The 13,617-nt window shown below is 36.4% G+C and overlaps 1 protein-coding gene across 1 annotated transcript in view; it reads left to right on the forward strand.

Annotated features, from left to right (window-relative positions):
* The window catches only part of LOC150087255 (zinc finger SWIM domain-containing protein 5-like), a 452,587-nt gene that overhangs the window by 272,448 nt on the left and 166,522 nt on the right, over window positions 1-13,617 (forward strand). Inside the window, exon 3 of the mRNA XM_090372423.1 lies at window positions 1,678-1,805. Coding sequence (XP_090228549.1) covers window positions 1,678-1,805 — 128 coding nt within the window. The remainder of the gene's footprint in view (window positions 1-1,677; window positions 1,806-13,617) is intronic.

The following is a 13,617-nucleotide window of genomic DNA, read 5'->3' on the forward strand; positions in this document are numbered from 1 at the left end:
TTGTAACCTGAGAAAGTGGAATAATCCCATCAGAATTCAGCGTGCTCAACCCATTTGAGGCCTTATACATCTCAATCAGATCACCTCCCAGGTGCCTAGTCTCCAGCCACTGCAATTTGCAAAACTTAAGCCTCTCTTGGTAAGAGGAGCCCTTCATTCCTCTCACCATTCTTGTTGTCCTTCTCTGTACACACTCAAGCAAATCTACATCCTTCCTAAAATGAGGCCTCGAGACCTGTACGCAGTACTCAAGGCGTGGCCTGACCATTGCCTTATACAAAGGGATAATCACCTCCTTTTCCCTGCTAGCAAAATTCCTGTATATCATTGTCAAAACCCCATGACCTTCTCTTGCAGCCTGTCTGCATTGCTCAGAAAACTTCACATCTGATTGCACAATTACTCCTAGGTCATTTTCATTTTCTACCACCCTAAGTGTAGTACCACACAGTTGGTACGTTCCTCTGGGATTACTTCTACCCATATGCAGTACTTTGCATTTGTCAATATTAAACTTCAGTTGTCACTTCTCAGCCCATCTGCCCAAATTTTCTAGATCCTGTTGCAGTGGTGTACTATCATTACTGTCTTTAACAACCCTGCCAAACTTTGTATCATCTGCAAACTTCAACATTAAGCCTGATATACCTTAATCAATATCATTGATAAATATATACAAAACAACAGTGGGCCCAACACCGAACCCTGTGGGACTCCACTATTAACATTAGTCTGCGAAGAGCAGTGTCCATTGATTACCACCCTCTGTCTTCTCCCACTCAACCACCCTTTTATCATTGTAGCAGCTTACCCTTAATACCATTCTGCTTCAATTTGTACAGTAGTCTTCCATGCAACAGTGTCAAAAGCTTTCCTGAAATCCAAGTATATGATATCAAAATTATTTTTTGCATCCAGTTCCTTTGTAACCACATCATAGTAAAACTTTCCCTTAACAAACCCATGCTGTCTGAATGATTGCTGCAGTCTTGTGTAGATGATCCTGAAATGCATCTTTAACCAGTGACTCCATTATTTTTCTCAGAACAGAAGTTAAACTAACTGGTCTATAATTACTCGTGTCACCCTTCTATCCCCCTTTGTGAATTGGGGATACATTTGCACATCTCCAGTCCATGGGGACCTCCCCAGAGTCCAAGGATGCTCTCATAATTATGGCTAAGGTCTTAGTTCCTTTGATGCCGCCTTTAATATAACTGGATAAATCCCATTGGGCACCCCAGGTGCCTTTCTTATGTTTAACTTCAACAATTTCTCCTCCACTTTGCCCTCAGTTAAATTGTACACTATTGGTTGTGATATACAATTATTCCAGCTGCATGAGGCATAATAGCTAGTTTATTCTCTCCCCCCCCCCTCTGTAGGTCACCATGTACCAGATGAATCTGAGTTTATTATTTTTTCTTGTTTTTAACTGGTACTGAGGTAAAATAAAAAAATTTTAAAAGAACACAACAAAAAAAAAAAAAAGAGAGAGAGAGATTAGGTAATTCACTGGAAAACTGTAAAAAGTTTGCATTTATATTTATAACAGCACATTTTTACTTTTTTTTTTTTTTTTTTTTTTATAATTCTAAAAGTAATCCTTGCATATAGTTGTTAAGCATACTCTTTTCATTTAAATTCTTGTTGTTACCAATATTGTTTTTATTTAAGGTGTAAGATTACATCAGTTACATGTACCTGTGAAACTAAAGACATATTTTGGTGCCAGCACGTTGTTGCCCTAGCTCTGTATCGCATCCGGAATGCAGACAGTGTCAGGCTTCGTGTGCCCATTTCAGGTTAGGTGCAGTTTTTACTAAAAGCCTTATTTTCTGAATGAATTTATTATACTCTGTATGGATGAATTTAGGTTCAGTGATATTCAGCATAATTAATTAAATTTTCTATTATATTTTAGTATTTTTTTTTTTAATCTGCTGTGCAGTAGTATATCATATTACTGACAAAGCTATAGAATGAACCGAATTAAGTGTATAATTTTTATATTATTTTACTGTGTTTGAATGCAATTTTTTTTATTAGTTATAAATTTCCATTAGATAAAATCATAAATGGATAATATTAGACAAATCAGATATTGCCATTATAATGCCATATTTTCTTTTTCCCTTAACACTGATTTTATTCACAAATGTAAAATAGAAGAAGTAAAAGTAGTTTGTTGTAAATGAATGACGGGGAGAGTGATAGATCACAAATGCTTGTCAGTGTCTGGTTTCAATAAACCTTCAATACTTATGTAAAGTAATGATAATTAAAAGTAAAAATAAATAAATAAGAACTTGTACACTTACAATCCTGTTACCTTCCATTGTTTGGAAAGATTCATAAAACTTAAAAACAATCTGTTAAAAAGACTGTTTGAGAAAAAATTAAAAATTAGTTCAGTTTATAGACATATGTTGTTTAAGAAACCTTCAATGAATTCTTTAAAAATATTTAAAAAATATGCTCAGATTCCACAATCTGAAAAACTGGATAATCAGTGGTTTACTGTATAAACAGTTCAATAACAAGTTTGAAGAAATTAAAAAGAATTGCTGAAATTAGAGGAAGATTAATAAAATTTTGTTTTGTGCCATAATAGTGACATTCAACAATTGTCCTGCTTGTTTTAATCATATAAAAGAAACTAGTGTACCACAGGCAGATTTCAGTGAGAAAGTTTTTTTTTTAATGTCTCCTTTCATAATATTGTTTTGAAATAGCATCATTCAAGAATAATACTATTCTACTGAAAGTCACTGGACATTGTCACCCCACCCACTCCAATTGAAGGAAATTGTGTTTGACTGAAATATGAAAATATTTTGGCCTGTGAAGGTGATCAGTGTTTATTTTTATTCCAAAATTCATTTTAAATGTGTATGCCTAATGATGAGCACACAGAAAGAGATTAAATAGTTTCAAAAGTGTAACGATAGTTGGATATCATGTGGAGAAAATGTCTATGCGTTTTGTTGCTTGGAAATTAAACACTTCCAAGTCAACAGCTGGCAACACACGCTAGAGAAATGAAAGTCCGAGGGGGTAGTGTGCCCAAGAAACAACCAGATAAATGTAAAATACTGTTCTACAGGAGCTGACATTCCCCGAGATAGCTGGTACCTCATCTCATCATCAGACTATAGAGAGTTTGAGTTGAGCTGCAAACTGCCATAGATAAACCTGTAAGTGTTTCCATGATATATGGAGAACTGTATGTCATAAATTTTCATGGAAGAACTGAAGCCCACAAGCATTTAATGACAGAAACAAATGCACACAACATTGATTGGCACAACAAGATATACTGAATCTGGACTGTAAATCAGTGAAAATTAATCCCCTGGAGTAACAAGTCATGCCTTATGGAGGATTCCTGGAGAACACTTAATACTTGAGTGTGCTGTACCAAGTGTGAAGTTGGGTGTAGGCAACTTCGTGGTCTGTGGGTGTTTCTTGTGGTATGGATTAGGTGCATACATTCATGGTTCCATGCATCAGTCATAATACATTTTGGAAATTTCATGGAAGCAGTTCTTACGCCTTCCGACTTGGCAACATCCTAGAATGCCAAAGAAGGTTTAATGAAATGTTCGAAGAGAATAACATTAGAACATTGGCAATGGCTGGAACAGAGCCATGACTGGCAACTCAGGTGAAGATCTTCGAAATGAATCAGACTGCAAAATTAGGTTAAAATCCAAGGTGCCCTCTCTTTGGCAGGGAAGTTCGTGAATGCATCAAAAGGATTTTACTCCACTCCTTTAAGGAGTGGAGTAAAATCCTTTTGATGCATTCTTATGTTTTTATGCATTCTTAAAGCAGAATACAATACCACCACTGTTCTACCAGAAATTAGTAGAAAGTTTTCCACAAGGCATTAAAGAAGTTATATCGGATTAACCAACACGCTTAATTTCTTTGAATAAATACATGTTTTGTTCATGATTACAGTTGTCCTATGACTTTGGTAGGGTAGTGTATATTCTAAACTTAGTTAACAGCTCAGCACTATTGTGTCAAATACATACATTAATATAATTTTTTAATTTAAAAAATATGCCCCACACTCTTAGCATTAGTTGAGGCATATGATGCAAGAAAGCAAGATTATACAGCTTAAGCCAAAAAAAAAAAAAAAAAATCGCACTTCACCCATCCGGTCACTCCAAATGTTTGTCTAGTTCAGCCTTAAATTTATTTAAGCTGTCAACTTCCACAATAACAGATGGAAGTCTGTTCCAGCAATCAACCACCTGCTGGCTAAAGGCAAACTTCCGCACATCTATTGTACAACTGTCTTTCCTCAGTTTGAATCTATGCCCCCGCAGGTTCTTAATCTGAGCAAGTGAAAGTATTCCACTTGCTCAAATTAAGAACCTGAGGCTGCGACTTGCAGAACTTGAGTCTCTCTTGGTAAGAGTACCCCTTTGTTTCTCTCACCAATCTTGTTGCCCTTCTGTGTACTCGTTCTAGTAACTCTACATCCTTCCTAAGATGAGGCTTCCAGACCTGTACACAGTACTCAAGGTGTGACCTGATTATTGCCTTATACAAAGGGATAATCACCTCTTTGTCTCTCCCAGTGGAAGTATTCTTTCCCAGCAAAATTCCTATATATCATTAACAAAACTCCAAGACCTGCTCTTGCAACCCATCCGCACTGCTCAGGCGCCTCCGTAGCCAGGTGGGAAGGAGCAGCAGTGCGTAGCACACGCTTCTTGATTAGACCGAGGTTCGAACCCGTCACCACCAAATATGGACGATGCGGAAAGGTCAGGGAATGACCACCGCATATCCCGGAGCAATATGGCCTTAGTTGCTAATGCTCCTAAAAACCAAAAATAACATAAAAAAAATAACCGCACTGCTCAGAGAACTTCATATCTGACTGCACAATTACCCCCCACATTTTTTTCATTTTCCACCTCTCTAAGTGTAGTACTACACAGTTGGTATGTTTCTCCTGGGTTACTGTTACCCATATGCAGTACCATGCGTTTGTCAATGTTAAATTTTAATTGCCATTTTTCAGTCCATCTGCCTAATTTTTCTAGATCTTGTTGCAGCAGCATAACTTTGATTATTGTCATTAACAACCCTGCCAATTTTTGTATGATCTGTAAACCTGGACATTAAGCCTGATATACCTTCATTGATATCATTGATAAATACACAAAACAACAATGGGCCTAGCACTGAACCCTGGGGGACTCCACTAATAACATTGGTCCACGTAGAGCAGTGTCCATTTATTACCACTCTCTGCCATCTCCCACTAAACTATCCCTTTATCCATTGCAGCAACTTGCCCTTATAGCCATATCACTCCAATTTGAACCGCAATCTTCCATGTGCCACAGTATCAAAAGCTTTCCTGAAATCCAAGTATATGATATCAACATTATTTTTTGCATCCAGTTCCTTTGTGACCACATCATTGGTCAGACAAGACCCCCCCCTTTAACAAACCCATGCTATGTCTGAACTATTACTGCAGTCTTGTCTAGGTGATCCTGCATCACTTCTTTAATCAGTGACTCCATTATTTTCCCCAGAACAGAAGTTAAACTATCAGGTCTATAATTATTTGTGTCACCCTTTGAATCCCCTTCGTGAATTGGGGATACATTTGTACATCTCCAGTCCACGGGGACTGGAGATGTACAAATTCCCCGAATCTAAGGATACTCTCATAATTATGGCTAAGGGTTTGCTTACTTCCCTCGCTGCCTCCTTCAATAGCTTCCATCCACCCTAGGTGCCTTTTTTATTTTTAATTTCAACAATTTCTTCTCCACTTTACTCTCCATTATTACAAAATCATTTAGTTCCCTGTTAGTTTAGTAAACTTCTGTCCTCCCCTTCCTTACAGAATTCCTCATGTGTGAATGTAGACGCAAAATACTCATTCAGTTTGTTAGCTACCTCAGCTGGTTCATCAACAATCGAACCTCCATGTCAAGTGGACCAATCTGATTCATCCCCTTCCTTCTAGAGTTTACATAGGTAAAGAAGTCTTTGTTGTTTTTCTTTGCATCCTTTGCCAAGTATTTCTCATAATCAGCTTCACTTGCCTAACCTCCTTTGTGACTTGATTACAGACTAGCTTATATCTGCCATAGGCTTCTGTGTCACCTGATAATTTATGTGCATCCCACGCATTTTTCTTCTCTGCCACGAGCCTCATCAGTTCATCTGACCTCCATTGAGGTCTAAATCTTGAAGAGTATTTCTTGTTTGGTATGAAAAGCCTAGTAGTTTCCAAGGTTAATTCCTTGAAGGCTTCTTTCTTGATCCCGTTTAGAATTCATTGTTATTAACATCATCAGTTGATCCCACTGTATAGAATTTAAACACTGTATGAGACCACTGCAGTCACCTTTACGAAAACAAAAACCCTTCCATTTACCCTTGATGGTAGTTACATCTTTATGTAAATCCACATCAGTATACTGTGATCACTGTCACCTAGTGGTTCCTTTATCTGCAAATTCTTAATGCATGAATAATCACTGCTGATATTCAGATCAAGAGTATTTCTCCCTCTGGTTGCCCATCGAACATGTTGCTGTAGAAAAGAATCTTCGAATAAATCGCAAAAGTCTTGCTAGCATGCGAGTGACCAACCCACAAGTTCCAGCCAGTACCGGGAAAGTTAAAATCCCCCATTACAAGACATTCTAATTTACTGACCCACTCTATTTCTCTGCACAATTGTTTGTTGTACTCATCAGAGTCATTAGGCCTATAACACACTCCTACTCTCGTTCTCCCTTTCCAAACTGACTCAACATTGCACTGTCCAACCGTGTCAACTAGATGCACTTCTTTAGATTTTGTGTGTTTCTTAACAAACAGCATAGCTCTCCTCCCTTCCTACCCTGTCTGTCCTTTCTGTACATATTGCACTCCCCAAATTACAATTCTGTACTGCTTATATATGTGTGACACCATGTCTCTGATATCCCAACAATATCTGCTTTTGATGTCTTGATCAGCATTTCAAATTTAGCATAGTTACCCTAACACTCCCTTTCCCAGTGTTTATATCAAACCAAACTGACTCAACATTGCACTGTCCAACCGTGTCAACTAGATGCACTTCTTTAGATTTTGTGTGTTTCTTAACTAACAGCATAGCTCTCCTCCCTTCCTACCCTGTCTGTCCTTTCTGTACATATTGCATTCCCCAAATTACAATTCTGTACTGCTTATATATGTGTGACACCATGTCTCTGATATCCCAACAATATCTGCTTTTGATGTCTTGATCAGCATTTCAAATTCATCAAATTTAGCATAGTTACCCTAACACAGCCGATGTATTTACTTGTTCCATAATTTTATATTTTTATATGGCGGCTCCTAGAACAGAAGTTCATCTCCGCCTCGTTGCTCTGTTCAGTTTTTACAGACCGTCAAGGTAAAGCCAGTGTGTGTCGTATGATAAAAAAAAAAAAAAAATCATCCCGCACAGGACAGAGGGTTCTGTGCGGGATGATTTTTTTCTCGTCAGCGTCTGTGGTTTTTCATTGCTGTAATCATTGAATTTGCTATTTGCGAATGAAATTAGCCAGATTGATAATTAGTAATAGAGAATTTCTTGCTCACCGTGTTTTATCATTGAGTTAACATAATGCATATTTTAGACACTAAACAACTTTAACATCTTTCACAATAGAATGTTGTGTTTATAAACAACATTAATGCAGGAACTTTCACTTATATGCAGTTGGGGGAGATTTCCTTGTCCTTTCATGCATTTAAATTGCCTTATTAATACAATATTATCATGAACAACAGAACAAACTTTGCCTTCACAATGATTTGTCCTTATATTTATACTATTTTCAAAAATTGGCATTGGCAAAAGGTCATTTTCCATTTATTTAAAAGTGAGTACCTAATATCTGATGAGACCAATAAGTCATAAAAAAAGGCTGTCATAAATAAGTTATAGAAAAGAACACAGACAACAGAACAAACTTCGCTTTTTACAATGAGTTTCCCTATTATACTAGTTTTAAAAAATGGCATTAGCAAAGGGTTAACCTCTATTTATTTAAAAGAGAGTATCTAAATTTGATGAGGGACCAATAAATCATAAAAAAGGGTGACGTAGAGAGCCTCATCTTTTAAGTAAATGTCAAGTTAACCTTATTGTTGTTGTTGTTGTTATTTGGTTTTTAGGAGCATTAGCAACTAAGGCCATATTGCTCCGGGGATATGCGGTGATCATTCCCTGACCTTTCCGCATCCTCCATATTTGGTGGCTCACGGGCTCGAACCCCGGTCTAATCAAGAAGCATGTGCTATTGCACTGCTGCTCCTTCCCACCTGGCTATAGAGGCGCCGTTAACCTTATGCCAGTGCTGTTTGTTTGAAAGTAGTGCAGTACCAAGGCAACTTATTGTGAATGTAATTTTTTGTTCTGCCGCGACCTCTTATAATTTCAGTAAGGCCAAATAGCATAATTTTAGCACATTGACAATATATGATTAATTTTCATTTGCATAAACATCTAAAAATAAAACTTATGCTTTGTTGAAATGTTCAAACAATAGATTTGTTTGCTAAAGTGACGTGCTAGATTATGGCTCGTTTGAAAGTTTGTGGCTCATACACATAAGAGAACAAGTTCAGTTTTAAAAAGCCCATCTTCCAAAGCTATTCAAAGAAAATTTGCAATTCATGAATAAGTGAAATTGAAAATATCAAGTTCACGAATATGAGAACAAACAACAGAACAAACTTCGCTTTTCAAAATGAGTTTTTTTGTTTCAGTTACTGATTGCTTTGTAAAAAGATTGTGATTTTATTTTGGGAGAAGGAATTAAATGTATATATCATTAATTTAAGAGGACAAGGATATGATAGTAGATCAAATATGTGTAAGAAAAACAGCGGACTTAGAAAAAATTATTACATTTGAACATAGTTTGGTGCTAGAATTGCTAAAAAGTTGCTGGCTTTAATTACTTTCCTTAATGGACATTGATAAAGAGGGAGGTCATTTTTGTTACATCATTTAAAAATTTTAAATTATATTTTATGGGTTTAGGAATGGATGAAAATTTCTGTGAACTGTTGTGTGAAAAATGGCAAATATTATTGAGGCAACAATACAATTTGTGACTGTATGTTTTACAAGGATTTAAAATAAATAAATAAATAAATAAATAAAAGAAAATGAAAGCAAGAGAGGAAACTTGTTTGACTACAAACATATGAGGGACAGCACACTCAAGATCATGAACTAATCCTAATTTTGTTTTCTGATTATTGATACTACAATTTCTTCAATATTGGAAGGTTTGAATTGCTATAAACAGTTGAGGTATTCCATATTTTATTTAATCTGTATAACACTAATTAGCATTGCTAAGGCATATGATGCAAGAAAGCAAGCTTATACAGCATCAGCAAAAAAAAAAAAAGAAAAAAAAGCCCTTTCCATTTGTTCCAAAAGCTTGTCCAGTTCTTCTGCCTTGAATTTATTTAAACTATCAACTTCCACCATGACATATGGAAGTTTGTTCTAGAAATCAACCACCTGCTGGCTGAAGTCAAATTTTAGCACATCTGTTCTGCAACTGTCCTTCCTCAATTTGTATTCATGTCCCCTCAGATACGTATTCAGAGCAAGAGGAAGAAGCCCATCATTATTGAGCTTGCTCAAACCATTCAATGCCTTATACACCTCGATCAGATCACCTCTCGGGTCTTCATTGCTGCAATTTTCAGAACTTAAGCCTTTCTTGATAAGAGCAACCCTTTGTTCCCCTCACCAATCTTGTTGTCATTCTCTGTACTCGTTTCAGCAGCTCTAGGCGCCTTCCAGACCTATATTCAGTATTCATGGTGTAGTCTGACCATCACCTTATTGAAAGGGATGATCACCTCCTTATTCCTGCTAGCAAAATTCCTGTATATCATTGACAAGACCTCATGAACTGCTCCGGTTGCCTGCCTGTACTGCTCAGAAAACTTCATATCTGACTGCACGATCACTCCCAGGTCTTTTTCATTTTCAACCACACTAAGTGTAGTTCCACACAGTTCGTACGTTCCCCTTTGGTTACTTTTGCCCATATGCAGTACTTTGCATTTGTCAATGTTAAACTTCAGTTACCACCTCTCAGCCAATCTGCCCAACTTTTCTAGATTCTTTTGCAGTGGCATGCAATCATTACTGTTATTAACAACACTGCCAACCTTCATATCATCTGCAAACTTGGAAATTAAGCTTGATATACCTTCACCAATATCATGATAAATATAGAAAATAACAATGGGCCCAACATCTAACCCTGGGGAACTTCACTAATAACATTAGTCCACGAATAGCAGTGTCCATTGATTACCACTCTCTGTCTTCTTCCACTCAACCAGGGCCGGATTTTCCATTAGGCACCATAGGCACAGTTCGTACGTTCCCCTTTGGTTACTTTTGCCCATGTGCAATACTTTGCATTTGTCAATGTTAAACTTCAGTTACCACCTCTCAGCCAATCTGCCCAACTTTTCTAGATTCTTTTGCAGTGGCATGCAATCATTACTGTTATTAACAACACTGCCAACCTTCATATCATCTGCAAACTTGGAAATTAAGCTTGATATACCTTCACCAATATCATGATAAATATAGAAAATAACAATGGGCCCAACATCTAACTCTGGGGAACTTCACTAATAACATTAGTCCACGAATAGCAGTGTCCATTGATTACCACTCTCTGTCTTCTTCCACTCAACCAGGGCCGGATTTTCCATTAGGCACCATAGGCACAGTGCCTAGGGCCTACGAAATTTTTAGGGCCTATGAAGGAAGGCAAAAATTAAAAAAAAAAAAAAAAAAACAGTTCACTCTTTTCACTGTGACTAACAAAAAATGAGTTGAGAAAACATGTGTGCAATCGGCACCAGGAGCTTCAATTCAATATGCAGCGACTGTTCTCAAAACTAGAAGAATCAAAGTGATGGTCGCTCCATCATTTGAGGTGGTTTATCATTTATTATAGTTGAAACTTGAGTTGCTTTTATTGAGATGATTCACAGTCAAGATGTTAAAATAGATGAAACATTTTACCCCCTTGTTTTAGCACATTTTGGAATAAAAGTGCCTAGTGCCTACAAACACCAAAATCCAGCCCTGCCCTTAATGCCATACTGCTCCAGTTTGTTCAGTAGTCTTTTATGTACAAAAGCAAAAGCTTTCTTTAAATCCAAGTACAGTCATCCCTCGATTTGCATGGTTTTGCTGTTGTGTGGTGAATTTTGCTATCTGCATAATCTTTGTTTACAAAGCTTAAAAAATAGGAATGAAGAGCAGATTTTGAAAATTTATTTTTGTTTTTTATATGATTAAAGAGTTCATTGAAGGAGAAACACATTTCATCATAATAATATAAAACCACAGAAAAATCAGCTGTCGGTATTATTGAAAATGCAATAAGATCAAGTTTACTGCCTGTTTATAATTAGATTTCACCAACAGAAAAGCCCAATAAACCCGGAAAGTGCAAATTGTTTTTATTGTTTTATGGTCGTGACCTCCAGAAATGTGCTTTAAAAAATATCACAGTCGTTCAAAACTGATTGTTATAACCAAACATAGCAATAAATTGTGGTGTGTTTGTCTGGTTATTTTTGAAACGGCTTCTTCAAACGGGACCCTCTTCATCAGTTATCCTACATTAGCTGTTCAGACAGAATCTTTTTCTTGTTCGCACAATGTAGAGTGTTCTAATCGGTAAACATTGCTTTTGCTGATTTGATATTTCTTGTCTATATAAAGTGTGTTTAATTAGTGCCTAAAATGAAGAAAGCTACATTAAAAAAATTTTTTTATAATTTAGAGGAAAAATTAAAAATCATTAAGGAGTTTGAAAATGGCGAAAAGGTTGTGATATTGGCCAAGAAATACAGCATAAAATGAATCTAGCATTCGACGAATTAGGGAAAATTCTGAGAAAATTAAAAGTTCAGTTATCTGTTCCACATCATTAGCTGCAAAAAGCACTACACGAGTGAGAAATCCGTTAGTAGAGGAAACTGAAAATTTACTTTCTTTCTGGATAGAAGATCTTAATCAAAAGAGAACCTCTTATTTCAGATATTATTTGTGGCAAAGCTCTGAAAATTTTTAATCTCTTACAAGAAGATGAAGCCGGTCCATCTAATGCAGACGTCTTTCAGGCCAGTGAGGATTGGTTTTTTTTTAAATTTGAAAATTTTAAAAAACATCAAAAGCTTCACAATCTAAAATTAACAGGGTAAGCAGCCAGTGCTGATACAAAGCTACTTCTTTGTATCTGAAAACTTTAAAAGATGTTATTGCGACTGAGGGCTATCTAGCAAGTCAAATGTTTAATACTGCTGAAACTGGCTTATTTTGGAAGCATGTGCCAAGCCATTAATTTCAAAGGAAGAGAAAACCACCCTAGGTTTCAAAGCTGCAAAAGATAGGTTAACATTTTTATGTGGCAGTGCAGATGGTGACGTTAAGTGTAAACCACTTCTAATTTATACATCAGAAAATGCTCATGCTTTTAAAGGAATATCAAAAAGCTCCTACCAGTTCATTGGAAATCGAGCAGAAAAGCCTGGATGACAGCTAAAATCTTCAAGGACTGGTTTTTAAATTGCTTTTGCATCGAAGCAAAAAGATATTGCCTGAAGAACATAGCATTCAAAATCTTACTCGTTCTTGACAGTGCACCCATTCCTCCTGCACATTTATCTGATCTGCACCGAAATGTGAAAGTTACCTTTCTTCTAGTGAATCCAAGTTTGTTAATTCAGCCGATGGATCAAGGTATAGCTTCCTTTAAACTTTATATTACCTAAGAAGATCTTTTTTACAATTGGTAGAAGCTACTGATGACAGTCTTTCACTTCGAGATTATTGGCAGAATTATAACATTCTCGATGCTGTAAAAAATATTGAATTTGCATGGGGTGAAGTTAAGAATTCAACAATGAATGCCGTGTGGAAAAGGCTGTGGCCACAAAGCTGCACTAAAGAAGCCATGGTCGAAATGCTAGAGGTAGTTGAGATTGTGAGAATTGGCAAAACGATTAGCGGAGAGGGATTTGAAGAACTGGAACTAGCAGATGTCACAGAAGTCCTTGAATCTCATAGAGAACAATTATCAGTGGACAATATATTTTCACAGCATGAAGAAGAAGATGATGACAAAAATGATAAAAACGAAGACGATGCACACAAAAATTTGACCGCGGAGTGACTAGCTGAGTTTTTAAGACTTGCAATTCAGCTTAGCCAAGAAGAAGCTCTAGATATGGATCCTAATTTAAAGAGGAGTTTAATTTTTGCAGAACTTTATCATTAGCTTTAGTTCCTTATGAAGAAATTTATAGAGAAACAGCATGCTTCTAAGGAAACAAATTTTAACTAATTTTTTTCAAAAAGTGCCGGATACTGTTGCAAGTTTATCACAGGAAAACAGCGACGAAGAAGCAATGAATTTAGATTAAAAATCTAGAGGTAAGTATTTGCAAGATTAATTTTATGGACATATTTCTAATTTTTTTCTTTTTTCTTACCAAATGAAGATGACTTTTTTTTTTTTTTGTACA

Source organism: Mastigoproctus giganteus, chromosome 4, assembly GCF_048544385.1.
Source record: "Mastigoproctus giganteus isolate SK-2022 chromosome 4, ASM4854438v1, whole genome shotgun sequence".
NCBI lineage: Eukaryota > Metazoa > Arthropoda > Arachnida > Uropygi > Thelyphonidae > Mastigoproctus > Mastigoproctus giganteus.